A 27,142-nucleotide genomic window follows, 5' to 3' on the forward strand; every position below is an offset into this window, starting at 1 on the left:
GAAAATATACTCTGCCAGCCTTTGCATAGTGGCAGCACATGTGCTAGTCAACACAGTGGCAAGCCTTAAATCAGTAGTCGTTGTTGCTGACAGTTTAAGATGCCCCCTAAAAAGGATACGAAGGGCGGAAAGGATGGCGCAAAAGGTGGAAAAAAACCAGCTGCAGAGGAAAAAGGTACAAATTGTTTGCGGGAGCAGAAAACCTTATAAATTTAATTAAATCATCCGCAGGCGCCGGCAAAGAGAAGAAAGGTGGCAATGCTGTGAAGGTGCGACATATTCTCTGTGAGAAGCAGGGCAAGATTATGGAAGCTTTGGAGAAGTTAAAAGCTGGTCAGAAATTTCCTGAAGTGGCAGCTGCTTACAGTGAAGACAAAGCACGTCAAGGTGGTGACTTAGGCTGGCAAATACGCGGTGCGATGGTCGGACCATTCCAAGACGCCGCCTTTGCCCTGCCCATATCCACAGTCAACAGCCCCGTTTACACAGATCCACCGATAAAGACGAAATTTGGCTACCACATAATTATGGTCGAGGGAAAGAAATAATTGATTTTATAAATCCTATTTATTGTGAGCATATTTTTGTTTTGTAAAAAAAATTCAAGTGTTTATTACTTCTTGCCTGAGTCCTCTTTGAGTCCTACGGTGCGATTGAACACAATCCGTGTGCCAGATGTGTCCGGATCCACAGAGAAGAAGCCGATGCGCTCAAATTGGAACTTATCGTACACCTTGACACCGCTCAGCGACTGATCGGAGTACGCACAAAGAACCGACATAGAGTTATCACTAATGTCGCTAAGAAATCCGCCAGGCACTTCGTTTGGATCCTCTGGATTCTTGTGCTTGAACAGCTGCTCATAGAGACGCACCTCCAGTTCGATGGGCTGTGAAACCCACTGCACGAATGCCTTCGGTTTCTCGGCCTGCTCCGCTGACTCGCTGCTGCAGACGAGCTCCAACACTTCACCCGTGGCCGGATCACGTACAACTTGCTGAACGCTAATGACCAAACCAGCATGACGCAAGCCGACGGCTTGCTGGGTGGACAGGCGTCGGTATCCCTTTTCCGGTTCCAGTTTAAAATCGCTGCGCTCAATGTAGATGACACGATCTAGGGTAATCTTGTGGAAACCCAGTGCTGGGTTCTGTGGAAAGTTCGGCACTTGTAATTCCACTGGCCCCGAATGCGGATAGTTGCTGATGGTCACCTTGAGCGGCTCCAGCACAACCAGTCGACGTGGGGCAGTCACGTTAAGAACATCGCGCACCGCCGCTTCAAGCATGGCGGGATCCACCGATATCTGTGCGCCCGTTACGCCCATCTGGGCGCAAAAATTGTTAATGGCTTCCGCGGGATAGCCGCGTCGACGCAGAGCCGTTAGCGTAAATAGGCGGGGATCGTCCCAGTCGTGGACAATGCGCTCGCTTATCAGTTTGGCAATCTTTCGCTTGGATACCAGGGCATAGTTCATGTTCAATCGACCGTATTCCCACTGAACCGGGCAGTAGATGTTTAGGGCATTGCAGAGCCAGTAGTAGGAGGAGCGTCGAGATTGAAACTCCTTGGTGCAGAGCGAGTGGGTAATCTGCTCAATGGAGTCGCACAGACAGTGCGTGTAGTCGTAGGTGGGATAAATGCACCACTCGGAACCAGTGCGATGATGGGGAATAAACTTAATCCGATACGCAACGGGATCCTGTTTACCCTCCTCGAGCGTCAGTTTAAGGCGCAGAGTGGCAGCACCCTCATCGATCTTGCCATGTTTCATGTCCTCGAAGAGCTGCAGGGATTCATCAATAGGTCTCTCGCGCCAGGGGCTCGGAGGTGGATTGAAGCCTTTAATTTCTTCCGCCTTCTGGTGACACACATAGGCTAAGCCCTTGCGTATCAGCAGCACTGCCCAATCGTACAGCTGCTGAAAGTTATCCGAGGAGTAGGTCACCTTGTACGGCGTATAGCCAAGCCATTCGACCATGTCGCGGATGCCAACGAAAAACTTCTCCTCTTCTTTCTCCGGATTGGTATCGTCATAGCGTAGATAGCAGACACCCTTGTGGGCTGCAGCATAACCAAAGTTGATGTTGATGGCCTTGGCATGCCCGATGTGCAGGATGCCATTTGGTTCGGGTGGGAAACGCGTTTGTACCCGCCCACCCGTGAGCTGCAAATGCTCGCGCAGTAGCCGCTCCGTGTGCTCGGTGACCACATAGCCATCGGTCTTGAAGTTCTCCCCTGGCGCATGGAAGTGCACCTTTGTCTTCATCAGCTCTGCAATGGTATTGGCGCTGTCGTCATCTGCTGCAGCTGTGGACGTGGTGGATGCCTTCACCTCGGGCTTTGCGTTGGAGCTAACTTTAGCTTTGGGCTGCTTTTCGTTTTGCTTGGGTAGTGGGATCAGATCGGCCTCGGTTTTGGGGCCAAGCAAATCAAATATTTCAACATCGATAGCTGCTTTCAAGGATTTGGCGTCGGCCCACTTCAATTCATTGCGGACATCCTGCATGATTTTAAATGCGTTGAAGTGATAGCGCTGCTCCAGCAATGCCTGCTTGTAGGTGCCCCTAATCTTCTGTTGTACAACACGTTCAATCTCCTCCGGCGTGACCACAACGCCAACACCGCACTCGCGCTCCAACTCGGCCAGATCGACATTAACGTTTTTCTTCTGTCCGCACTTGAGCACATACTCTAGGGCTGCGTCCACACGTTGCGTGTTGTCCAGCTTGCGCTCTGCAATGTAGCGCACTAAAAGTGGCAGCTGCCCCGATATTTGCGGCTTCAGCTTTGTGGCCATGTGGTAGAGCAGCATGCCAACACCATCGCTCAGCGGCTGGGTTGTCTCGGCCAGAGCTAGCTGTAAGTTTCGTGTCAAATTGGCGTTCTTGAGCGTCTCCTTGGCCTTCTGCTCGCTCATGCCAAGCTCCTGAAACTTGATTATCAAATCCTCTCCTGCCATATCCTCGCACAAACCAGATGCATATGATGAAATGAAGCAATTGGTGATGACAAATTCCAGCCAATTAGAGAGGAGCACTAAGAAAAGAGACGAAAAGTATTCGCCAGTACCTAATAAGCTATCGATAGTATTATAAATATTCGTGACACGACTACTGTTGCAGTAAAAATCTAACCATATAAATAAAAATTGAAAATTACTATTGAATGTAATTAATGTTGAGATTGAACTTGTTTCTTTGATTTTAGGCGGAAATGCAGAGAGAAAAGCGAAAAGAATTTCAGCACAAATACCATATACACTCTCGGCCTGAGATTATTTAATATATTATTTATATACAATTTAATATACATTTGAAAATCAAATTTGAGGGGAACGGCCAAATATATTTTGCTGCATATAAATACATTCAGAGCGACCCGAAATCCTGAAGAGTTTTGCTCCCTATGGCGCGTACACGATAAGAGAAAATTGTACATTACCCCAGCCATTGTATTTCATGTCAATTTGCAGGTTTTTCGCCCAAATCTTGCATGTTATATAAATCTGACTATTAAGCGGTAGACGGCTCATTTGCATTGCGACAATACGTTCGATCCCCTTCAAACCGGCTGATGCGTCAAAATACGGACCAGGTATATAATTAAATTCGACAGTATCTTCTGAAGATTCACATGTCAACCAGATTCTATCGACGCCAGGAAAGTTTTGCACTGTAGTTTTCAACTGATTATTGTTCGGTAGTTCACTGATCGAATCATAGGTTTTCGGCTTATATCCTATTACTTTATTGATCTTAATAAACACGCATGGCGTTTTGGTAGAATATCCCCAGAGTTCGTCTTTGTTGTAATCGGCGAATTTTTTCACAGCAGACGCTTCCAATTTATCAACGAATTTATCTATTCTGTCGGTAATTTTATATATTTCCTTCGGAATGCTTGTATGTATCTTTATAAAACTGGAATTGGGCACAGTCGAAATGCCGGGTGCACCCTTAAGCCATCGTGGCTCATCACCTTTTAAAAATAGTAAGTTGAATATAAGCATCCAAATACCCAAGATCAGTAAGATTAAAAAATATAGCAACAGATAGAATAAAACAATTCTTGTCCAACCCCAGGCGGTACGTCCAAACAATTTATGGTGATCCAAGTCCAATACTTTCTTGGACCATGGCAAGTCTTTGTTTTTTCGCGTGTGTTCCTGGTGTCGAAATCGTTTCTTAACTGTGTAACGGCCAGCGGGAACAACGGAGTCTTCAGGCATAATGAATTTTAAAAAGATAGAAACTTTTGTGTGTTAATGAGAATAACGTTAAATGTGTTTGTGTTTTGTGTTTGTGTGTTTGTTTTGTTTTGAAGCCGAACTGTCAAATGAACAGTTGAATTTAAAATGTTACCTTTGGGTATTCAGTTAAAATTCAAATCGGAAGCTTCTTCAAAGTCTGGATCGGGATTTGGAAAAACTTCATGCCCTTCAATGCGAAATATAACAATTGTCGATCCGACGTCTAGAGGAATATTTTTAGCCCATGCTGTGCATTTGATGGTAACATCTCGATTCATTGGCAAATATTGAAATTGTACGCCAATAACGCGACGAAACGCCGGATTTTCACGAATATTTGCTGCCGTTAAGTTCTCAGAGATAGTATGCAAATAAAAATTTTCCCTTTCAAACAAGCCCTCGGCATCATAATACCGATTCGGTATATACTCCACTTTCGCTTCCGTTATATTATCTAAGAAGGAACAGCTAACCCATATGCGATCTATACGATCCTCCAGCGGCAACTGTAGTATATAATCGTGCAAATCGTTGGGCACCTCCTTCGGGAGTGTTATGGAACTGGTATATGTCACAGCATTGAAATTAATTGCCATATTGAGTTTCAATAGAATGCATGGCAGGCCGCTATTGTAACCCCAGTTATTATCTAAATTACATGCTCGCAGGCGACGCATTCCTTCGTTGCCATATTTTTTAACAAATTTATACATTTGTCTAATATAGGGCGTTATTTCGTTCCGTTGATCTGCCTGGAATCGTATTATTTTTCTGTCGCCCACAAAATTACCCGGCACAGATGACATACTCGTGCACTTACGCTCAAGGGGTTCGTTGTTGGGCACTCGAAAATTGTACAAAATTAATACATTGCATGCTAAAATAATCGCAATACACAAATATAACGTTAAATATAGACCAACTATTTTAATAGACCGTTCAAGCGTTTTCTTTGCTGGATGCACATATATTCGTCTATTTTCACGGTGAAGCCAATCCTCTCGGCGTTTCTCTACATCTCTGAATCGCTTATTTACTTTGTAGTAGCCCTTTGGCGTTATCAATTCGTTCGGCATGTTTCTCTTAAGTTAGTTTTTCTCAAGTTTTTTCTATATGTATTATTTATATTAATTATATTTATATTTATATGCTTATGCACAGTGTACTTCGATTTGAAACTTAACGGTGCGATGTTATTTATATCGTTACCGATTGAGATTTATTTTAAAAATCAAATTTTAAAATGTTAATTCTGTCTATTATCCGGTATCGAATTATCGATTTATTGCACATCCTTAAGTACATTATTTTTTGTCCTTTAACAAATGTTTGTTTGTTCTTCTGTCTGTTTCTTAAATCCATCTTTTGGAATTATTTTCTTTACGAATTTTGATGAATGATCAGTGCAGAATTAATTGATTTTTATTTTATATTTAATTTTCTTTTTAATGTTAATTATCCTAAAATATTTAGGTTATATTTTCAATTCATCGATATTGCACTATTCGATATATTCACGGCAGACATTGGTCTTATCGATAACTCGATGTCTATCGAGCAACACTCTTCTGTGTGTGGTTATAATTGAGCGGGGAAAATTAATGTAAAGTTGTAATAATAAAACGAAGAAAATGAATGCGCCACCGATGAATCGAATTCCTGGTACGGCTCAAACTAAAGAACAATATATCAAAGACCTCAAAACGCTTAGATACCATGAGCTGTTGGAAATTAAAGATAGGCAAAGCAATCTTTTGGCATCCAAGTAAGTCATCAAAGTGGTTTCATTTGGGAGTAAAATGTTTATTGGACTTTTGCTAACGCGACCCTTAGAAAGCGATTGCAGAGTTTGCCAGATAAAGGAAAACGTATACAGGAGTCATATGAGAAGTTGCTTGCTGAGATTCAACGGCGAAACGATGTCGAGGCAACTGCTAACTTATTCGGCGAGCTGAACATTGCATCAAAAGGCAAGAGAACGCTCAACAATCTGGAATGGCATGGTCGGGCCGCTGTTGACAGCTCAAACTTGTCGGATTTACTCGACAGTGACGATGAACAAGAGATGGATCCGTTACGTGTTATCGCACAAGGTACAATGCATCAGCGCCAGGTAAAAGTGCTACCGCCGCCCGCCACACTTATCACTCCTGAAGATGTGGCTGACATAGCGTCGTTTAGACAAACGCCCAATTCATTAGATTCAACGCTGACCGATCAAAGCGCATCAAGCAGTTTAAGCGGGCAAGAATGCAGCAAAACGATCCCAGCTGAAATAATAGAAATTGATGCAGCCACATTGGTTGATAAGCATTCTCCGGGAACTACTTTGGAACAACATGCACTGTATCTCATAGAGAAAACCGAATTGCCAGTTTCGGCAACGGCTCGTGAAAAGTTCAGACCTTTCCGCACTACAATATCAAATGTGCACGATCCTGCTAAGGAGCGCATACGGAAGAAAGGCAAACATTGGGAGATCACCGCCGCAACGCCGCCACTCATACAACACAAGGAGACCCAGCTGGTGCCGCTGGCCGAATCTGCCAGCCTTCAGGTCGATTATATGCAGAAAGTCAAGGTAAATGCTGGAATATGTTAATACAATTGTTTATATCTTACCGTATCCATTGCTTAAAGGAGTTACGCATACAGCAGGCGGAAGAGCGTCTGGCCAGGCAAACAGGAACAGTCAATAGCATTCGTTTACCCGATGAATCCGTGCTGAAGACCAAGTCGTCATTTAACACATACCGCGATCCGCAGGTGGATTATCTTATTGAAGGTCGGCAACATACTGGCGAACAAAACGAAGTGCATGATCCAACGATATTAGAGAAAGCCTCAGGTGGCGTTAGTTACGCAGTTTATAAGTGAGCATTCAAGCTAGTTAAGGTCAATCGTTAGCATCTACTTAATCTTATGATAGTTCATAATTTTTCAAAGTGAAATAAATGTGTGATCTAAACAGTTTTTATATGTTATTCTGCGTTTACTGTATTTTATATATGTTTTTTTTTTCAGCTACCAAACGTTTTAAGTTCGTGGATGTCCAACAATTAATCAACTCTCTCGCTAGCTGCTAGGGTGCAGTATCCATGTCCGCTATGACGGACTACACAAAAATGTTGGCTAAACAAGCCCTTTAAGTAGCTTTAAATTCAAATCGAGTAAAACTGTGTTGCCGTTGAGGCTTGTAGCTCTATTTGGCCCATTTTAAATTGCAAACGCTGTAACCACTTGAGCAGCGATTCCGATTTATGCGTTTGCTGTTCTTCAAAGTTTGGCGCATAGTCGCGAACATTTTGCAGTCGCACATGAAGCGTGTCCGATAGCTGTGTCTGCGAAGAGAGCACAGTGCTCCACATGGGCAGCAATTTGCCCAGCACCGTGGAGTTGGTCTCCTTCAGTGCTTCCAGTAGGCTGAGGAAGTGTAAGTTGACCATTTCCGATAGCTTTGAGTTGGCATTCTGAGCTTGAAAGTCGATGCCAGCCTGTGCATGCGGCTCCTTGTTGGCAGGTTTGGCATGCGAAACCAGTTGCAGTATGCTTGGTGTTACCTTGGTCCAAAATTCAAATAGTACGCCCAATGTGCTGCCTTCTGCATTGCTGTTGGTGTTATGCGCCATCTGCTCCAAGTACACGGTCCACAGTTGGCAAAGCGTAAATGCGTGGAAAAGCGACGACATGTGCAACACCGAAGTCTTTGACTGCTCGGCAAAGCCCGCAAAAATCACCTGTATGTGGTCAGCTATGTGACAGGATGCCTCCTGCGGCACAGGCTGTGAGTACGTGACTCCTTGATGCTGGTAATGCACACTAGCCATCGGCGGTAGACCCTGTCCGGGCGCTATATTTGGAGGCAGCACTGGTGGCAGCGTATGCGTCTCTTGGCGTCGCTGCACCAACGCCATATGGGTAAGTGAGCCCAGCAGCAGCCACGAGAGCAGACGCATATGACCCACACATTCCGTGAATTCTTTGGGACTGAAAGTAAGGCAATCGGTAATGTCAAGACTTATCATAAATAATAATAATTATAATAATATATATAATAATATAATAAAAATAATAATTATATAAAAATAATAATATAAATAATAGAAATGAAAAAATATAAAACTTTATTTACCCCTGCTGCAACGACGACGGAGCATTGTTTAGCCAGGGTAGATAGCGTGAGACTGCCTTGTGATCGCGTGAGCTGCCACGGGACATCTCGAGTGCCAGATATTGGGCCACAGCGCCCTTAAGGACGCCGCCCAAGGTGTCCTCGCCTAGGCCACTGCTTGACTGGCCATTCTTGAAGTTCTGCACAATTAAATGGTTTAGTTATCTAGCAGAGCCCGCATGCAGCTCAGGACTTACCTTGATCTTGCTGAGGGTGTGGAAATCGGCCAGAAAATCAATTACATCGTTAATGTACTGCCTAAAGCAGTCTGCAGCATTTGTGGTCAGCACGGGCGCTGCTTCTGGCAAACCAGGCAATGCACCTGGTGGTAAACTACCGCCCGCATCTAGCAGCACAAATCCAATGATCATTAGCAGATTATGATCGGGTATATTCGACTTGAACTTGAGCGCCTGGACAAACTCAAAGATCATTTGTCGGCAAAGTAAGTTCTTGTCGCGGTCCTTGTTGAAAGAGCGTGTGTTGAGCGTGCACAGATCGTAGAGCGTCTGGTATTCCAAGTTGGTGTATTGCACACAGTGGGCCATTATCTTGGAGTATGGATCCAAAAGCGTCTTGGGCACACAATTCAAGCGTAAAGTGGCTACAATGAGCTCCAGCATATACTCGCAATTGCTCAGGCTGGGCATGATGACAATGACCTGTCGCAGCAATGATTCCATGGCCTGCATGGCCTGTGACCAGACGGCCAGGCCAACGCCCGCCTCGGCGGGCACACACTGCAGATACTCGGCCATGTTCCGGAAGATGATGGGCAGCTGATCTATGGGCAGCGCCTTCTTTGAGGTCAGCGACTCGCAGACCATATAAATGGGACTGGTTGCATTCAAATCCTGAAAGTCTTGCAGCGCCTTGGCAATGCTGCGGAAATGGTTGTGCCGTATTTTAACTGCAAGCCAGAGAAATTAAGTTTAATTCGGCTTCTTAACAAAAATTGGCCAGTCAACTCACTTTTCATTTGGGTCTGGAAAACCTGCAGAAAGATTCCATTGGGGGCCAGCTGATGCAGAACGCAGCGTATGAACTGCAGTGCCACGGCCTGGGCACTGCTCGCCAAGGGCAGCCCGTTCTCGCCCTGCCAGGCATGGGTGCCACTCAGACAAATCCTGAAATAGTTGAGTTTAATCAGCAATAGAGTAACTTTATTTTTCTCAATCCCACTCACCGCGATGTCATGGTCAGCACCTCAGGCAGAAATGGCGCTGCCATTGCCGGCTCGCGGTGAATAAATGTGCCCAGGATTACAATGAATATGCCAATCTCCTCATCCGTGTACTCCTCGATAACTGCGCCGCAATCAGAGCAGCGTTCCACAATCGTATAGTTGCCGACGCGTCGGGAGCTCTGTGTAGAAGATAAGGGATACTTTGTATTTCATAGCATTACGAATTACTTGCAAGATACCCAACTAGAAGATACCCTGTAACCTGTACGTTTTTGCGTTTTTTAGGTAATTTGATACAAAGCAAACATATTTAATGGGGTCGGAAATGCTTCCTTCTGCCAGTTATATATGTACATGGGCAGAAAAAAAACTCCTCAATGCAATTTTGCAGTTTTATATATGTAAATCGAAGAATTCTGAGTATTTACTTACCCCTCGCTCCGCATGAGCTGAGGTGTGTGTCGTGTGTCCATTTGCGATTTCGGGTGTATGTTCGCCGTCTTCGCCGGGTTCCTCGGCTGGCTGGAATGGCGGTGGCGGCCAGGAGCCGGCGAATCGCGAGCGTATATCTGGTATGGCATTGGTGTCTACGTTGAAGGGCGCCAGCTTCTGCCTGGGACGCTTGATGCTATGGGAAGTGGCCGACGTGCCAGGCAGGTTCGGTTGTCGTTCACTGGGCTGTTGCTTCAGATCCTGTGTGACGTTCTTTAAAATGGATGTGTGCAGGTCTTGCGGAGGATGCGACTGCAATGGCGGCTGTGGTTGGGCCTGTGTAGTAGAAGGAGTAGCAATCGGTGCATTCGGGTTGGGTGGTGACTCGAGCGCCACCTGCTTAATGAGGCGACGCGGCGAGTTGTTGCGACTGCTGGGCGTTACATCGTCCTTGGTGCTCTCCGAAACATCTAAACTGTCCTGCTTGAGATGGCTGATGTCCGGCAGATTGAGACCGTCCCGCATGCGCTCCACCAAGGTGGCAACCGTATCCTGTGTGCCAATAGGCAGCAGCCGCTCAGGTGTTGGTATCTCGAGAGCGGCAATGCTCTTGGAAGGAGGCAATAGACCTGCGTCCAGCTCGTCACGGGGATTCGGCATCACGTTCATCTTGGACAGCGGCGAATCGGGCGAGCCGTATGCTTTGTCGCTGTGCCTTAGCGACCTCGTCTGAGACTTCTTTTGTCGCGAATCCTCCGCCGAGGAACTGGACGTGCCGGCGCTGCACTCCACAATGGTCTTATGGCGTCCAATGGGCTTGGCAGCGACTGATGGAGCGGCCGCTGGAGCGCCACTGCTGCCATTTGTGGAGCGACTGCCGTTGCCATTACTGGAGCTGGGCTTACTACCGCTGGATGTGGGCACGTCCTGTAGAGCGCCCAGCGCTTTTAGATGATTGGTCGCTATGGCCGCAAACATTTTGGATGTTGAGGCAGCTGCGTTCTCCAGCGACTTGTTGCGCACGGTAACCGCACGATGCACATCCACGGGCGGGCTAACAATCGCTGTCTCCGTCGTTTCCGAGCCCACCAGAGGAGTCACAATCATGCGCACGCCCTCCTGCAGGCTGTGACGCGTATGGGTCGTCACCACGGTGGTGCTGACGGACTCGCTGCTAGGCTTGATTTTTGTGGAGTAGGTGTCTCCAGTTTTTGTGGTGATCATCGATTTCAGCGATTTGGTCGATTTCTGTAAATGATATAGTACACTATGTTAAAACCCATGACTACAATGAGAGTCTGATATGTTTACTTCCTCGGAGTAGTCCATGGCGCGACGATTCCGCAGCGATTCTGTTTTCGAGGGCAGGACATCTTCAAAGTGGACTGTGTCATCGAAGGAGCCCTAGAAAATCAATCAGTTGTTATATAGCCCAGAGTTTGGACAGCACAGAAACCTACCGGCGCACTGCTGCCATGTAGTGTGCTATCGGAGAGATCACTCTCGGGTATGGCCACCAGTTCGGATTCGGTTTCGTCCGCATCCAGGCTAGAGTCGTTGTACTTGCGAAAAGCATGCTGCAGTTTGGGTGTAAAGGCAACATTTTGAGCTTTGCTCTTGGAGGCAGCGCTGGTGCCTTCGGATGGGAACATGGGGCTGGCTGGTGGGCTGGCCTCCTTGTCATCGGGATCTGTGCCCAACGAGGGCTGGCTAACGTCACGCGATCGTGCTGTTCCGCCAACGCTTGTCTGTATATCCAGTACGGTGGTGGTGGGAATGCGCCGGCACTGATGGAAGTGGCCGCGCAGACTGTTCATAATCATGCGAATGGCGGAGATCACATATCCACTGAGCGGTGGCTGTGTATAGGAGTACTTATAGAGGACGACCAGCAGCGTGAATAGCCAATTGCGGCGCGGATACTGCTCCAGATGCCACAGCGAATAGTTGAAGACAATATTCTGATACGATTCGCCCGGAGTGTTTGTCGGATTGGGTGCATACAGAATGATTTGCATGACAGACGGCAATATAAGACCTCCAATCAAATGATTTTGATCCAAGACTTGCGCCAAATTGGCCAAAAATGCATTGAACACGGCCGAAACGCTGCAAAGATATAAAAGTTGCAATATCTGCAATTGAAATTCAATTCAACAAACTTACCGCAGCGACTCGGGCGTGGTATGGAAAGTCTTGTCTATCTGATTGTGTCCCAGAAGTAAGAACAAATGTTTCAAAACAATATTTTGGGTTCTCGTCATGGGCTTGTCCTCGGTTGGAAAGGCTTGATCCGTGCGCGACATGAACTGCATCAGCATAAAGACGAGCAAATGAATTGTCTCTCGATCCGATTCCTCCAGCTCCGTAATGCGGCTAAGCAATCCAATAAGATTCTCATCGTTGAGTCCGCCCAGCGAGTGAATATGTCCATCTAATCGGAATTTAATATATCATCATATTAGTTTCAATGCATTTTGCACACATGCATGGGGAAATAAACATCGATTTCGAATTGAATTTTTTGGTTTTTTGGTTTTTTTTTACACCCACATGCCAATCGTACATATAGATTGAAATTTGTATATTAACAATATATAGTGTGTATGTACGATTAGATATATACACAAGTGTTTGTGGAGCAGAGCACAATTCGAATTTGATCTGTTCGGTTTGTGTTTTTGTGTTTCTATTGAGTAGGAAGTATTTGTAGGAGGAGACGTTTACAAAAGTTCGTAAGAGCATACATACCAGTTCGGAAGGGTACACTTAAAATGATTTTGTTTTGTGTGAAAAAAACAAAGTTACACACATTTATCAACATTGATTTGCTAAAAAACAAAGTTAACAATTAACGAGTACACACACCTACACATTCCAAATGAAAAGTTGTCTTGTAAATAAACAAAATTTATAGTTATTTTTAATTAATATAAAGATATATTAATATGTGTCTCCTAAGTTTTCCTCTAAGAAATTACTACGATGAATATTCCGGGTTGGGTATTTACGTTCATTAAAAAATATTATTTTTTGCTACTTTATATTTGACTTAAATCATGCTCATAAATTGTTAAAATCAGTTTTAATTCAATAGTTTAATGTAGTTTATTGCATTAGGGAAGTGTTAAAACTGTCAGGTCCTTTTAATATGAATACCCTTTAAGATGAGGAAGGAGCCATTTTCGACAACATAAAGAATATATATATATTCAGTTTTAAAGCCGATTCGATCGTCTTTTACTTATCGTCGGAAAACTGTCAGTGGACATAGGAATGGAATTTTAAATCTTGTATGATTAGTAATTTCGTAAATACGAAATAAAATTATGATACTTATATATCTTTACCAAACTAAGCAGAGCTTATCTGCAAACTCATAAGATATGATATATGATTTATGTTTTCCATGCAGACTTTCACTTTTCGGGTTCTCGATTTGAATATAAAACAAGAAAAACTTTAGCAACATGCGGAAATAGAAAGTGAAAAAATGATGATGAAGTCCCATTCTGAATGTTTTGAGACCAAAAGTTATGTGAATATAGGCGAGAGATGAACATAGGAACATAGGAAACGCTGGCAAGCCAGCGATTATATTATATTATTCACAAAAGCGTCTGGAAATATGAATGTTTATCATTTATTAGTTAGTTAGATGGAGTGATCCATTGTTTCCTACGGAGGTAGGTTTATTGCACAGAATGCTTCTAGATTGAAATTAAATTTTTTAGCTTGCGATTTCATAGATTTTTGTGAACTATACAATGTACATTGAACATACAGCTCACACCATTTGGGAATGAAAATAGGGAAGAGAACAAAGACATCTAAAGTTTTTTGTTGGATACGCGAACACACATGCTCTACAACCTACCTGGATTGACCGTGGTGCTGCCCGTGTTACCCGCTATGTTGGCACCCGGCTGCGGAGCGACATCACAAGTGCAATGCATGGGATAGGCCAGTGCCGAGGGACTGGGACTAGGCGCGGCCACCGGTGGCTGCAGCGGCAGCAAGTTCGGCGCCGAAGGATGCTTTTGGAAATGGGAGTGAAAGGAGGTGGCAAACGCGTGGCCACTAGCGGCACCCACCGAGCAACTACCCGAAGTTGCCGTACCGCTTGTCGTTGCCACCACTGTAGTCTGTATGGTACGCGACTGTTCTGCGCTCTGTTGCTGCGTGGACGCCATGCTCGACTGCACGGAGGCTGTTTGCTGGGCAGCCTGGGCGCGCAGCAATGTCTCCGCCTCCTGCAGCGTGGGCATTGGACTATGATGACTAGGCGGTACACAATGCACTAAATACTGGTGACTTTGACTATGAGCCGAGGCAAACGTAGCTACTTGTGCACTACTACCAGCGTACTGGGGATGTGAATGCGGATGGTGTTGTGAAGGGTGTGCGTGTGCGTGTGGGTGTTGGTGTGCGTGTGGGTGTGGGTGTGCGTGTGGGTGTGGGTGCGCGTGTGTGTGTGGGTGTTGATGCTGTGTGGGTTGATAGGGAAAGGCCGTGTGTTGGGAATGGTGTACGGGACATGGCGGTGGCGCTTTGGATCGTGTATGCAATGTAATACTAGTTGTGGCCACACTATGACTAGCTGTACTGGTATTTTGGTTGCCACTACTACTGCCTAGGAACTGACCCAATCCGAAGCGCGAAGTCTTCCGCTTGAGTATGGGTGCCGACACCTGCCGACTGTAGATTTTCTCCTTTTCGGGTACTGCAAATGCATAATGATTTTCAACCACTTCTCCGTACAAACTCTATCGCTGCTTACCGAATTTAGAGTCCTGGCGGGGTGCCATGCTGGCTGGAGCAGACATTGTTCTTTTGTAGGGCCACTTGGTGCCGAAGGAGGCGCTTAGGGTCTTGGCCATGCTGCCGCTGGTGTCCGACTGGCTCAGTGCCTCTCTGGCTTTCAGTATTTTGGCAGAGAGCGCCTCGCTGCCGTTGTCCGAGTTGCGTAAGTCTCGCAGATAGGAAATGTCTCCGCACTTTTCCAGATTGATTTGCGCCTCCACAAAGAGCGTATCGAAGCGATTGAGAAAGAAATCCCAGCCGAGCAACTTGCGATCGGATAGGGAATTGTGCAGCTGATATACCGACTGCAGAACCACGGGTCGATCGACAATAAACAGATCGAATTGCGACTCCAAGCAGAAGAGCAGTGACCGTATTGCCGTATCATGTATGGTTCCGATGTAGAGAGTCGCCCGCTGCGCCACATACACATTGATGTCATCCATGCTGGCGATAAGATGACAGAAGGCGGTGGCCATTGCCGTTTGGAGCCCCACCTCGGAGCGCAGCGGTGTCGAATCCATAAAACGTGTAATTACGGTTACTCGTTCAACTGCTGTGAAGCGGACACGCCAATCGGCATCGTGAAAGGCCTCCTGCACCACGCGCCAGAAAACGTCCGAGCCCAGCGGCAATGTGATGCAGTGCAGCAGCAGCGGCACGCCCACCTGACAGATGTGTGAGTGTTCCGCGTTGCACAGCTCCCACAGGCTATAAATTAGACGTGTTTATAAAATTTCATTTGAAATTTGTCGGCAGCTCCATACTCACTTTTTGATTAACAAATTCTCCTGGCACCATATGAAGAAGCCGCGCTGCTCCTTGGCGGCCTTGGCCAAGGCATCGCCGTGCAGCGCCATCGTCTTCAGGCATTGCAACACATAATAAAGTATCTCCGGTTTCTTAATGGTGGGTATTTCCTGCAGAAATAATAAGCTTTATATACATACAAGAATACACTATCCACTTTGCCCAGGCCAAGTTAGTTTTGTATGGATCTGATCTCATCTTAAATATTCTGCCCGAAAACTGCGAAAAATATAGCTTTTCCCCCTTTGCCTAATATGATAAAGTTGCTAGCTAAAACGAAGCTTTGGGATGTCCAGCCGCAAATGTTGATTCCATCCACCTTTTGGTTCTATATTCATTGAGCTTTAAACTTTCAACTTTAGCTTCAGCTAACAACTCGAGCAAGGTCGGGTAATACCAGTTGGTATTTCTATAATTATTGATTACACATACGCACCGTGAGCAACTGGTGTATGTACTGCAGTGGTTGGGGTAGCTGATCCAGCGTGAACTTAAACTTGCCCACCGATGTGTGCCAGAAATCATCACTGTCCTCTTCCTCCTCGTCGTCCTCGGAACCGCTGCCATTCTCGCCGCCGCCGGCTGTGCTGCCATTGGCGCCATTCTCACCCATAACGGATGCCTTGGTGACGCTGACATTGGCGCTGCCCACATCCGCATCGGACAGTGTTATGGACCGTGCTATAGCCCTGTCCGTGGGCAGGAAGGAAGCCAAGTCCAGTTGCTCCGAAACTGTTTCTACGGTGGCCGTCATGATCTGCATTAGATAGCAAAGGTTTCAACATTTAGATGAAGGCTCTCTTCCACATGTGACACATCTGTACAAAGTACTTTACATATTTACAGGGTATTTCATATTAAGTGGCTGTACGATAGATTACAATCATCACATAAGAGTACACATGTACACAGATAAACGTTGCTCGCTTAAACTTACGCATCCATTTTTTTTTTTCGTTATCGTTTAAAAACAAGGCTATAATTTACATAAATGATTTACACAAAAAACATGTAATACTGCATAAAATGTTAAGGGTATTTGTGCATTAATAGTATTTCATATATTGGTGATGGTGCTTGTACACGGAACATGCTATTGAACATTGATTGAAAACCAAAAGGAAACATTTTTAGGTACGTGGAAAAGTTGTAGAAATAAACGTAATGTATATACTTATATACATATGTTAGAAATGAATTAAGAAATTTTGGAGATTTATTTAAAAAAAATGTACATTTATTTAGAATTAGCGTACACGCTTTTTCCGCTTGCTGTATTTTGTAATTTATATTCACACACATACAAGATACTTTGAGACACGGGAGTGGAAAGAAACTTGAAAAACATATTCTAAAAATTGATTTTTTTTTTAAAGCTATGCACTTTGTTATAAACCTATTAAACATGTACATATATGTTTCTAATAGTGTAATCTAAATATACGAAACACAGTTAAAAAATTGTTTAAATCGACTAAGAAAATTGAAAGTTTAAATTCCTTGGCCTAAATTCCTAATGTAACAAAAATAAGACTAGACAACTATATTTAAAATCGGATCGGATCGTAAATCGGATGTTTAAAATTATTATTAAATTAAGAAATTCAGCTTCAATATTGTTCACTTTATTGAATTTCTGTTCTGTTTTCACCTAAAACTACATTTTCTAATAAACTTTACAAAAACTGACATATACACAATTTGTTTTGTATATGATATGAAGATAATTATTATATGTTTTTTTATAATATGCACGCAGTGTATTTAAGCTGGAAAAGCCAAATTCATTAAAATCAATTATCTATGCATAGAAAAGCTGCTTTTGGTTCTTATTTGACTTTTGTATGTAAAAAGAAAATTGTAATTATAATTCAGGAAGAATTTTTCGTAATGAAAGTAAAAGGAATAAGTACTCTGTACAATTTATATACACTTAACATGAAGAGCACACATTTTTGGTGTTTTTTGGACATAAATAAAATGTATAGAAAATAGAAATGTACAAATATCGAATTGTATGGAGTAGGGATTGTAATTAGCCAAATTATACAACTAATATTAAAAATATTGTATGCTTGATTTAAATTTTGCTTTGGGTTTTGTTAATGAATGCACAAAGTACCTCGTCTGTGGCGTGAACTTTTCTCAATTCATTATTATCAACTGAATGCCCATTTTCGTTATTCTATAAAAAATATATGTAGAAATGAAAAGTTTTGTATAATTGTTGATCAGTTTTGGCTTTCGGAAATGATAATGATTCGTAAATTCGATTGTATGTTAAATAAAAAGGCATAAATGTTTGTATTAAATCAAACTGAATCTTCACGTTAAATAAGTATTGTTAAATTGCTGTAATAAATGAATTTATAAATATATTTATAATATGTTCAAAAAGTATACAGGGTGTTGTTCTTTTAGATACCTACATAAACGCATAATATTTGCTGTTTATTTTGCTTGTCTTATTCTTGTTATTATTATTATTATTTGTTTTGTGGTGTATGGTAAATATATATAAAAACTTTCAAGTTCGATATTATTCGCCATTTAAGGGTGTTAACCAAAGAACGTGAGTTATAAGATTTGCTAATACTTATCATTATACTGCCAAATACATACGGAACAAACGTGGGGCATATGGACGAGCACCCCGCCCACTGAGTGCGGCTCTGGTTGGGGCACGGCCACGGGCATGGGACCTTGATAAAGAGAATATATATATATATATGGGATTAGTAATCGCTTGTATTTGGATGCGTTCGTCAATTGCACAACTCTGCTAGAAATCAAATTGAATTTATTTAAGTGGTCAAGATAACTCATTATTGCATTCACTAATTCGGGCATGCATCCAAGTACATACACTAAAAGTATAAATCCTAAGAATGCTTTCCATTTCTCATGGTTCACACGATACAATTTGGAAATTCGCTGATAAAAGATTGCATGCAAGCTTTAAACTTTTTTTTTTTTGAATTTCTATTTCCAATTGGGGTCTATGCCGATGTGTGTGCAGTTCAAAAATTTAATTTAAATTTAATTCAAATATCCTTAAGTTATTTTTACATTTTTCAAGACTCGTAAACTGGACACACATGTGCACACATTCTACTGAGAAAATTCCTAAAGAATATATTCTTCAAAATGATAGATCATCAAAATTTGTTTAAGGCATTGACGGCTACGCTGGGTGTGGAATTTGTATTGTGGACTTTGTATTTATCTGTGTAGTGAAAGTCGCCTTTGTGTGAAGTATTTTACCGAACCGAAAGATAATAAGTAGGCTGTTTGGGGTACTACTTTAAAGATCATCTAATATGTATTTAAAAGCTTGTATGCTAAATTATATGCTAGAAAGCTAAACAGACATTCTTGGATAGAAGTGTGTTTCTTATTTGGCAAAAAGGAGCAAGTGCAATTGTTAACTGTCTGTTGGAGGGTGGAATGTTTGGGTAGAATAATTGAGTAGAGTATTTGGTAGAGTATTGGGAAGAGTATTTGGTAGAGTATTGGGTAGAGTATTTGGTAGAGTATTGGTAGACTTTTGGGTAGAGTATTGGTAGACTTTTGGGTAGAGTATTTGGTAGAGTGTTGGGTAGTGTATTGGGTGGAATATTTGGTAGAGTATTGGGTAGAATATTGGGTAGAGCATTTTGTAGAGTATTTGGTGGAGTATTTGGTAGAGTATTGGGTACAGCATTTGGTAGAGTATTTGGTAGATTATTGGATAGAGTATTTGGTAGAGTATTTGATGGAGCATTGGGTAGAGTATTGAGTAGAGTATTGGGTAGAGTATTGGGTAGAGTATTTCTCAAATGTATATCAATTGTAACGAAATGTTTTTTTTTAACTGATTAACAATGTAAGTAATGTAATGCAAATAGTTGATTATTTTAATTTGTGTTTGTTGTTTTTTGTGTGTGTGTTCTTTTTTGTTTTTCTTTTTAACAAATGATAAATTTGCTGTTGGTGCATCACCTGCCATTATAATAATTTTTCCATCGTCTGAAAAGAATTGATCTAGCTTAAAGATATCTGATAATGATTGATAGATTGTAAATTTAAGTTTTTAGTATTTTTGATGAGCAGTTGACGTTTGTTATTGTTTAAAAGAGCAAGTTAATAATTCATCATATATAGACCGAGAGTTTCGACATAGCGACAGTGTGTGACAGAGATAGACAGACGGTTGATACGCGCGAGAAAAGTGCGTGTGCGAGCGAGACAGCGAGCGAGCGAGCGTTAGTAATTTTTATACAGTGGACGCGCAGTATATGTTAGAGATAGAGAGAGAGAGAAAGATATACATATTTATGTAGATAGAGATTGCAAGTTAGATAGTTAAATAAGAGACAAAATAAGTAGAATGGAAAATGTTTCAAAAGTATAACCATAAGAATTTATGCGTTTTATAGATTTAATAACGATCTCTGTTGTTTGCAGCGTTCTCAATGGAATGTGTTTCAAGTTAAGTATTATCTCGACTTTGTTTAATAGTTTTTGATCGTTTTAATCGGGTCTGGGTTTTAGGTACGTTAAAACTGTATACAGAGCATAACAAGTGCAGGTTTCTAGGTTCAAAACTCGTTTTGAATGCGCTTTAAACATGGGTTTTAGACTAAGCAATTTGTTTACAAAGACGCTTACAAGACGTCATACCATTAATTCGCCTGCATATAGTCCAGGCAATGATGTACAGTCTACGATTTAGCTACAAGTTGAGTGACTTTTTGTCTGGATTACTTTTACGGTGGTTAGTTACAAGTATTTATAAGAGGGCGGGGGGGTTTGTGGGTTTGTATTAGGCATACAACTTTGAAGTCTTTTCGAGAGGTAGTTTACAATCGAATTTCGTTAAACAACTGAAAAGGGCTCGGAGAGAGCCAGACTTACCTGCAAAGCCTCCGAGTGGACCCAGCGGAATGGGCAACGGTGCCATGGAGAGCGAAACATCACGATCACGAGATTTCTCTTTGTCGGATTCGGGCGGCGATTTGCGTGACGACTTTTCCTCTTCGATGATATCCTCAATTGGCACCTACGGTGTCGAGAGAGCTCAGCTGTTTATTAAGTATATATAGATGGAATATGTGTGAAACCTACATCGGGTGGTCTAACAGGATGCAGTGGGGCCATAAACTCAACCAGCTTGGTCGACAGCTGATGCCACATCGTGGAGGCCTCGCAGTAGGCACACTCCGCCACCTATAATGAGTTGTTCTCAGATTAAGCTACCTGTGGCTGCTGTCCTGCATAACTTGCCTTTAATGCACAGACGTGACTACTTAGACCCACCCGGGCCGCTGTTACCATGCACTTGATGAGGCGAGAGACATTTTCGCACACGCTAGTGTGTATGCCCATGTGCTGCTCCACGTCCTGCAGCTCCATTTGCTTGAGCAGAATGTCCAGCATGAGTATGCAGCAAGTTAAGTTGTGCTCGGCATCTGTAGAGAACTCCGTGTGCCGGTTGGTGGGCGCCTCATCGTCCGATATTGCCGATGTATTGCCGGAGTCATCCTCCACAACGGGCGCTAAAAGTGGATGGAAATTCAGTTGAATTTATCAAACGGAAATCTGATCTTAGCTACGTACAAATGGAACTGCGCCTGGGTGGATTGGCCATTTCGGCTTTGCTCTCCTTGCACGGTGTCTTGGGCGCTTTTGCCTGCTGTTGAGTTTGCGGCTCCTTTTCCTTCTCCTTCTCCCGCATAAGCTCGTGCTGTATGCCGTATTTCATGATGCGCACCCCGTCGCCGAACATGGCAAAGAGCTGCACGAGCGGTATGAGTATTTCCAGCTTGGTGAGAATCTGCAGCCAGTGGAGCGCCTGTTGCTGCACCTTGGCCGTTGTCTTTTCGAATCGTATGGCCACAAAGTTGTACATGGTCTTGGCATCGAAGCCGAGCGGTGACATTTCCGGATCGAGTATTTTGCTGAGCACAATTTTAAGCTCGTTTAGCTCCTTTTCGGCCACATCATTGGTAATGGCCTCCATCCAGTGCGGCATCACATAGTCCCATATCTCCGAGGTGATCACTTCGTAGGGCACCAGGCAGATCAGACGCTGCAGACCCTCCTTCAGGTGGCTGGTGCGTGAGGCGAGCGTTTCCCAGTGACCACCCACCCGAGCGTACTCTGGCGGATGCGGCAGCAGACAGGAGATGAACACGTTGTAGTGTATGCGACAAATCTCCTTTAGCCAGTCGCAGACGTGATCCATTTTAAGCTTCTCTATGGTGCTCTCAATCTGTCCAGCAGCTGTGAATTAAAGAGTACAATTAGCTGGACTGTGTCTGGGCCGATCGCTTCATTGGGCATTTACCATCGTATGAATAGGCCGTGACATGGAACCAGTGAAAGAGCATGCTCAGAATGCGTCCCAGAACCTCGACTGGTGTATCGACGGTGGGAGTACAACGTCCTACCAGCAACCAAATGCCATAGCGGCCCAGCATCTGACGCTCCTCGAGAGAAATGTTGTCCGGTGTGAGGGCAGCGCCGTTCTTCTTCGTCTCCGACGGGGACTCCTTGCCCGGCTCAAAGTTCAGAGGCTTGGCCTCTCGCAGCAGACTGACCACCGACTCGACCATGTGCATTTGCATCTCCGGGTCCATTTGCCAGGCTGGCTGCAGGCTGCGATGCACCACATGATCACCACCGCGACGGGAGTTATGACGGTTGCTGTGGCACTGGGCGCAATAGCGAATGGGATGATTGCCGTTGAAGGCGGCGCATTCGGTCGAGAAGCATATGGAGAAGGCGGACTTCTCGTTGGATCGACAGTTTTTGTTCTCGCACACCATGGACACCTGTTGCATGGGATGCAGTATATCGCCAAACTCCAGATTAGCGTGCTCCCGATGTATCTCGTTGGCGCACTCGATGCACAGATACAATGGCGGCGGACAGTCCTGTGCATAGGTGATGCAAATGCTATGATCGTAGCATACCTTGGCGGCCTCGGCATTGCCAGCATTGGGGCATTGATCGCGTTGACAGGTGAATGGTAGCAAGTCATCTATTCGAGGGGATAGCCCATAGATAGATTTTCAAAACTAATTAAAATCCAATTCAATAGAAGTTCTAACTTTCGACAATAAAAACTTGGACTATATATTCAATCCATGAAATCGGCGAAAAAATCAACAAATTATATATTGCATTTAATAATGAATGAAGATAAAGAAACTCTCGTAAGTAATCGAATTTGAACCGAATGGGATTCTGATTAGAATTCTAGTTTTTCATTTTAGCGAATAATCTAATTTCTTTGTCAGTTATCTATAGGATGGTAATACGTTTTTACTCACTGGTAAGTTTAGAGAGCAGAACCTTGCGATCGAAAAGATTGGGATCAAATGCGGGCCAGTAGTAGAAGAGCAGCTTGGCAGCGGAGGAACGGGAAACAGCAGTGCCATAGGCCACCACGCAGAGTATGTCCTTGACCACATTATGCTTCAGAGTCATCAGACACTCCAGTAGTTGACAGTGATGTGCTAAGAGATGAGGCCAGTTTAAATACGCATCTATTACATAAACCAAGCCAACCTACCTGGATTTTTCGAGTATTGCAGTACCATCATGATGACAGAGGAGACAGACTGGCAGGCTTGGCATTCCTGCTCATCGGCGCTGCGACGTGCTAGCATATGTTGTAAAACGTTATTAGAATAAGCCATTGGAATTGTTAAGTTCAAACATACTTATGGTAAAGGGTAAGATATAGTAGCACAGTGCATTGACAATATCCTGATGCAAGGCTGGCGGTAGTACAGATATAGTAGAGCTAACTAGATAGGGTAGATTATCAATAAGATCCTTATCGAGAAAGGGTAATATGCAGCTTAGACACTGTAGCAAAGCTTTGCCGAAAACTGAAAACATTAAGAAAGATTAGAAATTTGTACGGTTTTTTATATTCCCTTTGAAGTCTCACCGATTTGGCCATACTGTATACAGGGTGCCACATCAATGAGCATGGTTAAGGCATTATAGAGATTGCCATATTCGAGATTTGGGTAGGCGGACATGCGTGTGGGATCTTCGAGAGGATCGCAGATAAGCTCATGCGGAGAGGTGCGCACATCTTTAAGGACAGCTGCAAAAGATAGAAGGTTGATAATGCGACAGCGAGGATTCCGTATTTGGGGAACTTACTTAGTAGAGTTTGAGAAAAGTATTTGATATTGTTAGCAATATCGACGCCAGAGGGCGCAGGTAAGACGTTGTGCAAGAGGCGTACATGGTATTCATGAAGGGCTCTCAGTTTTGCCTGAACTGTAATAAATAAACAAAAGTAAAAGTGCTCTAGTTGGGTATGCCAGACATGCAGATACCCTGTACCCAGCGCCGAGATGTCGTTTCAAGCCTTCGCATTTCCTTTCTTATTGAAAAAAGGAAATCAATTTTTAAATAACTTGCATGTTTGCAAGCCAAACAAGGTTCAAATCCTCATACTGCTTTTTAGGGTTCGGCTCTAAATTACATTTTTCATCCATGTGCTGTTAAGGTACTAAATTTTTGATTGTACAGGCTCTACACTTAATAATAATAATACAAAAAAGAAATCTTCATGGAAATTTTGGGGCTTGAATCTGGCTCCAAATAATATATATATAATAATAAAATGGCCATGCGCCCCAAAATATATATTTTTATTTTGTGGGGGGGGAGTCGGGGGAGTTATCCATGAATGGAAAGTCGTTACTTTTTGATTTCAGGCAGACGGACGGACGGCAGAACCTATCGATGTTTTGAGATAAACCTAAATTTGCGGTGGAAATCTTTCATTTGCATGGGTACAAGGTATACAGCCGAAACTTGTCACTCGAGACTTTTGTGGCATACTTACAGGCGGCAGCGCGAGTGCCCATGTTGATGAGTTGCACCCTGAAGCTGCCAGTCATTATATCAGACAAGTCCTTTGCATTGCCGAAACTGCTGCCGAGGGACTTCGCATTCTATATTAATTGTATAAAAAATCAATTAAATAATTTGTTTCTCTTCACATTCATAGGGCACGAACGTTACGTAATCTGTATAAGGCTCTATGTGAGATGCTGGGAAATGCTTTCGATCATAAGAGATTTCACTGAATAATCATAAACTTCATATGTGTGCAATTGCTTGGAGTTGAGGCTTTGTGTTTCTTATAAGCTTACCTCGAAAATTGTTAGTTTTTTCAATAAATTTGCAATTTTTTACGGGTTTGACGTCGCACCTTGACTACAAAGAAAAATCTCTATAACTAAACTGTGCTCCGTATGTGTTCTCAGAGTTTGTGGTGTGTATCTGTGAAAGAATTTTTCAATCTGTCTGATGGAAGGCGGCTCTGCGGTCAGTGCTCGACTCTGAAACACTTGTCCATTTATCACTTATGAAATTGTTCATTGTAGCTGCTATTTACACATTTATATACGGATTTTAGTAAATTTCCAAGCAGAATTTTAATACATTTTATGGCCGAAACATGCCGTGTCGCGGCGTTGACCCACTTTTCTCACTGCTGATGAACACTCACCCCAAGGAGGCCCGAAAAACCAGCTGCAACTGGGACATGCGCATATCCAATGTTTACTTCGCATAGCGCATTTTCCGCGCTTTTCCGCTTTTCCAACTCAGCGGCTAGTTCAACAAGTGTTTGTTTTGGTCTGCTCTCGTGTAAATATTTACGGTGTCCCTTGTCAGATGGTTTCGTGTTGAGTTTGCGCACTTAATCCGTATTGTTTGTAATTATTTCAGCTGTTCTTTTTAAATGCAACAAGTTTCGCTCTTGGAGATATTTTAAATAATTCTACAATTCAGATATATCATAATCATATTGAGTGTCGATAGTGAATGTTTTGATCTTAAACCAATTAGGCTAGAAAGAAAGCCTTCATTGGAGTACTTAGAGATCTGGGCTTAATTTCAAAAAATCAATTTGATCACACTTAAAGAATTTTGAAACAAATTTTTAAACTTTTTTGATATGTGAGAAAGTATTTAAGCTTAAGAGGTTTTATTGACCTTAAAACAATTTTTATTTCAAACTCTATAGTTTTATATATTTCTATATAATTCGATTATATTTCCAACTCTTCATTGAATGATTTATATTTGTTATATTTCGCTTTTAAATTGGCTGCTATTAATCGATTTTGGTATTTTATTTAAATTTTAATTTACAATTTAACACACACTTGCAATTCCTTGTTTAGCCTTAGGGGCGGTTTTGTATGGCTTCTTTGGAAAGTGAAAACTGTGGGCAAATATTTAGGGGTTGCCCGAGACTTTTGTCTGGCTTATGCGGCACCTTTTGACCTGCACCAAAAAACCAAAAGGGGGAAATTTAAGCCAGGCGACACTTTAACAACAGATTTAACTGAACTTTGTGAACTGATTCGTCAGCCAAGCTGGAATCGGTTTACAGGCTGTAAATGTGTTGGTTGTAAGACGTTAATAGAAATAAACATTATGATATTGATTTTATTTGAATGTGCTTTATTCAGCATTTTGGACTCAATTTAAAGCTGAACTGCAGATGAACTAATGTGTTTAATATGTGTCTTTGTGTATATGTATATAGTCGGGATTTTTCAAAATGTGTACGAAGTGTGTGGCAGAAGGCTGGCAGGCTCTTAAAAACTGGATAACAATAAATTTATGTTGGTCGAAACTGTGACCCTGTCCTATTTTTTGTTGTCATCATTCGATGGATCCGCAATCTCATCTGAAATGGCGAGCATTTGAACTTCCTCGATAATCTCGGGAATGCAATTTGTTTGGTTATCCATCGTCTTTTCTGGCACATTTAGAATGATATCCTCGCGCAAGGCTTCTGCTGCTGCTGTTGTGGGCCCCTCTTCGGCATTAATCGAATCAGTTTGTTGCGGCTCCATCGATTCCTGCGGTTCGTCCTGCAACTCGATTGTCTCTTGATCCGTTGCCGATTTCTGTTCCTGCCGATTGGCCACCTTCTGGCGGTGGAATAGCTGTTTCCAATAGCCTGATATCGATGTCTTTATTGTGGGCTTTAGGTTTGGCACCGGCTTGTCAGCAGCCTCCTCCACGGCCGTTTCGTTGTTGCTGGAAGTGGGCTCGTTTTGTTCTACAAATTGTACATTGCCTAAATGATGTAGTATAGTTTGGATTATCAGTTTGTGTCATTTGGTTAGCTACCTGTCTTGGAGTTGCCCTTCAGTCGTGTAAGTAAACGACTAATGCTGCCCGGCTTGGCAGGATCTTTGTTGGCCTCATCTTCCAGCTCAGTCACCTCGTCGCTTGCTTCTTGGCTTGTGTTCGACTTCTTGCCAAGCTTAAAGAAGCGTTTCAGCGAATTGGATTTCGATCCGGCTGTGTCCTGTTCAATTGTTGGCAAGTCTTCTGGCTCGGCAAGCGGTACATCTTGAAGGTTTGACATTGTGCAACCACTTGAATTTTTCAAATTTTTATTTATTTGGTGCTCGTTGACTTACGAAATAAAAATGAATCTGACTAAACA

General features: G+C 43.1%; 6 protein-coding genes across 14 annotated transcripts; 2 read left to right on the forward strand and 4 right to left on the reverse strand.

Annotated features, from left to right (window-relative positions):
* The first annotated feature begins 14 nt into the window (after positions 1–14).
* LOC6630677 (peptidyl-prolyl cis-trans isomerase NIMA-interacting 4) lies at positions 15–616 on the forward strand. Its single transcript, XM_002054574.4, has 2 exons — positions 15–175; positions 232–616. Exons 1-2 carry the CDS (start codon positions 100–102, stop codon positions 546–548), a joined length of 393 nt encoding a protein of 130 aa, XP_002054610.1. The 5' UTR covers positions 15–99; the 3' UTR covers positions 549–616.
* On the reverse strand, positions 549–3,008 carry GlnRS (Glutaminyl-tRNA synthetase). The gene has a single exon (XM_002054573.4). The coding sequence runs from the start codon at positions 2,960–2,962 to the stop codon at positions 614–616; it is 2,349 nt and encodes a 782-aa protein (XP_002054609.1). The 5' UTR covers positions 2,963–3,008; the 3' UTR covers positions 549–613.
* A 238-nt stretch (positions 3,009–3,246) lies between these two features.
* Positions 3,247–4,325, reverse strand: LOC6630675 (sodium/potassium-transporting ATPase subunit beta-1). Its single transcript, XM_002054572.4, has one exon. It carries the CDS (start codon positions 4,229–4,231, stop codon positions 3,407–3,409), a length of 825 nt encoding a protein of 274 aa, XP_002054608.1. The 5' UTR covers positions 4,232–4,325; the 3' UTR covers positions 3,247–3,406.
* A 1,473-nt stretch (positions 4,326–5,798) lies between these two features.
* Polr2M (RNA polymerase II subunit M) lies at positions 5,799–7,236 on the forward strand. Its single transcript, XM_002054570.4, has 3 exons — positions 5,799–6,017; positions 6,086–6,833; positions 6,893–7,236. The coding sequence occupies exons 1-3, from the start codon at positions 5,884–5,886 to the stop codon at positions 7,127–7,129; spliced, it is 1,119 nt and encodes a 372-aa protein (XP_002054606.1). The 5' UTR covers positions 5,799–5,883; the 3' UTR covers positions 7,130–7,236.
* On the reverse strand, positions 7,225–25,137 carry unc79 (UNC-79 domain-containing protein). 8 transcript variants are annotated; one of them, XM_002054569.4, is made up of 28 exons: positions 24,822–25,136; positions 24,512–24,620; positions 23,818–23,937; positions 23,597–23,758; positions 23,364–23,534; positions 23,213–23,302; positions 22,971–23,156; positions 21,983–22,678; positions 21,253–21,918; positions 20,920–21,191; positions 20,761–20,862; positions 20,551–20,695; positions 19,636–19,692; positions 18,277–18,356; positions 17,777–17,839; positions 16,091–16,411; positions 15,616–15,764; positions 14,822–15,555; positions 13,919–14,764; positions 12,208–12,475; positions 11,502–12,150; positions 11,353–11,445; positions 10,042–11,289; positions 9,610–9,788; positions 9,396–9,550; positions 8,621–9,333; positions 8,385–8,563; positions 7,225–8,239 (listed from the first exon to the last, which is right to left on the reverse strand). In XM_002054569.4, the coding sequence occupies exons 2-28, from the start codon at positions 24,564–24,566 to the stop codon at positions 7,414–7,416; spliced, it is 9,225 nt and encodes a 3,074-aa protein (XP_002054605.3). In that variant the 5' UTR covers positions 24,567–24,620; positions 24,822–25,136; the 3' UTR covers positions 7,225–7,413. The 8 variants fall into 8 exon arrangements, with proteins under 8 accessions (XP_002054605.3, XP_032294932.1, XP_032294930.1 ...); XM_032439041.2 differs by having other exon boundaries at positions 14,687–14,764; positions 24,822–25,133; XM_032439039.2 differs by lacking the exon at positions 19,636–19,692 and having other exon boundaries at positions 24,822–25,135.
* Positions 25,138–26,121: 984 nt separating this feature from the next.
* On the reverse strand, positions 26,122–27,131 carry LOC6630539 (uncharacterized). 2 transcript variants are annotated; one of them, XM_002054568.3, is made up of 2 exons: positions 26,821–27,131; positions 26,122–26,749 (listed from the first exon to the last, which is right to left on the reverse strand). In XM_002054568.3, the coding sequence occupies exons 1-2, from the start codon at positions 27,059–27,061 to the stop codon at positions 26,331–26,333; spliced, it is 660 nt and encodes a 219-aa protein (XP_002054604.1). In that variant the 5' UTR covers positions 27,062–27,131; the 3' UTR covers positions 26,122–26,330. The 2 variants fall into 2 exon arrangements, with proteins under 2 accessions (XP_002054604.1, XP_015027740.1); XM_015172254.2 differs by having other exon boundaries at positions 26,122–26,767.
* Positions 27,132–27,142: the final 11 nt, after the last annotated feature.

The sequence above is a fragment of the Drosophila virilis genome, chromosome 2, assembly GCF_030788295.1.
Source record: "Drosophila virilis strain 15010-1051.87 chromosome 2, Dvir_AGI_RSII-ME, whole genome shotgun sequence".
NCBI classification, from domain to species: Eukaryota; Metazoa; Arthropoda; class Insecta; order Diptera; family Drosophilidae; genus Drosophila; species Drosophila virilis.

What these genes read in the sequence shown, in the direction of transcription:
- LOC6630675 (XM_002054572.4), bottom strand. Translation starts at nt 4,231, where the DNA reads ATGCCTGAAGACTCCGTTGTTCCCGCTGGCCGTTACACAGTTAAGAAA.
- LOC6630677 (XM_002054574.4), top strand. Translation starts at nt 100, where the DNA reads ATGCCCCCTAAAAAGGATACGAAGGGCGGAAAGGATGGCGCAAAAGGT. An exon ending in ACCAGCTGCAGAGGAAAAAG is followed by an intron (nt 176 to 231) that starts GTACAAATTGTT and finishes AATCATCCGCAG; the next exon opens with GCGCCGGCAAAGAGAAGAAA.
- GlnRS (XM_002054573.4), bottom strand. Translation starts at nt 2,962, where the DNA reads ATGGCAGGAGAGGATTTGATAATCAAGTTTCAGGAGCTTGGCATGAGC.
- Polr2M (XM_002054570.4), top strand. Translation starts at nt 5,884, where the DNA reads ATGAATGCGCCACCGATGAATCGAATTCCTGGTACGGCTCAAACTAAA. An exon ending in AGCAATCTTTTGGCATCCAA is followed by an intron (nt 6,018 to 6,085) that starts GTAAGTCATCAA and finishes CGCGACCCTTAG; the next exon opens with AAAGCGATTGCAGAGTTTGC. An exon ending in ATTATATGCAGAAAGTCAAG is followed by an intron (nt 6,834 to 6,892) that starts GTAAATGCTGGA and finishes CATTGCTTAAAG; the next exon opens with GAGTTACGCATACAGCAGGC.
- LOC6630539 (XM_015172254.2), bottom strand. Translation starts at nt 27,061, where the DNA reads ATGTCAAACCTTCAAGATGTACCGCTTGCCGAGCCAGAAGACTTGCCA. An exon ending in GAAGGGCAACTCCAAGACAG is followed by an intron (nt 26,768 to 26,820) that starts GTAGCTAACCAA and finishes TACATCATTTAG; the next exon opens with GCAATGTACAATTTGTAGAA.
- unc79 (XM_002054569.4), bottom strand. Translation starts at nt 24,566, where the DNA reads ATGACTGGCAGCTTCAGGGTGCAACTCATCAACATGGGCACTCGCGCT. An exon ending in CTTTTCTCAAACTCTACTAA is followed by an intron (nt 23,759 to 23,817) that starts GTAAGTTCCCCA and finishes TATCTTTTGCAG; the next exon opens with CTGTCCTTAAAGATGTGCGC. An exon ending in GTGCTGACCATGACATCGCG is followed by an intron (nt 9,551 to 9,609) that starts GTGAGTGGGATT and finishes CAACTATTTCAG; the next exon opens with GATTTGTCTGAGTGGCACCC.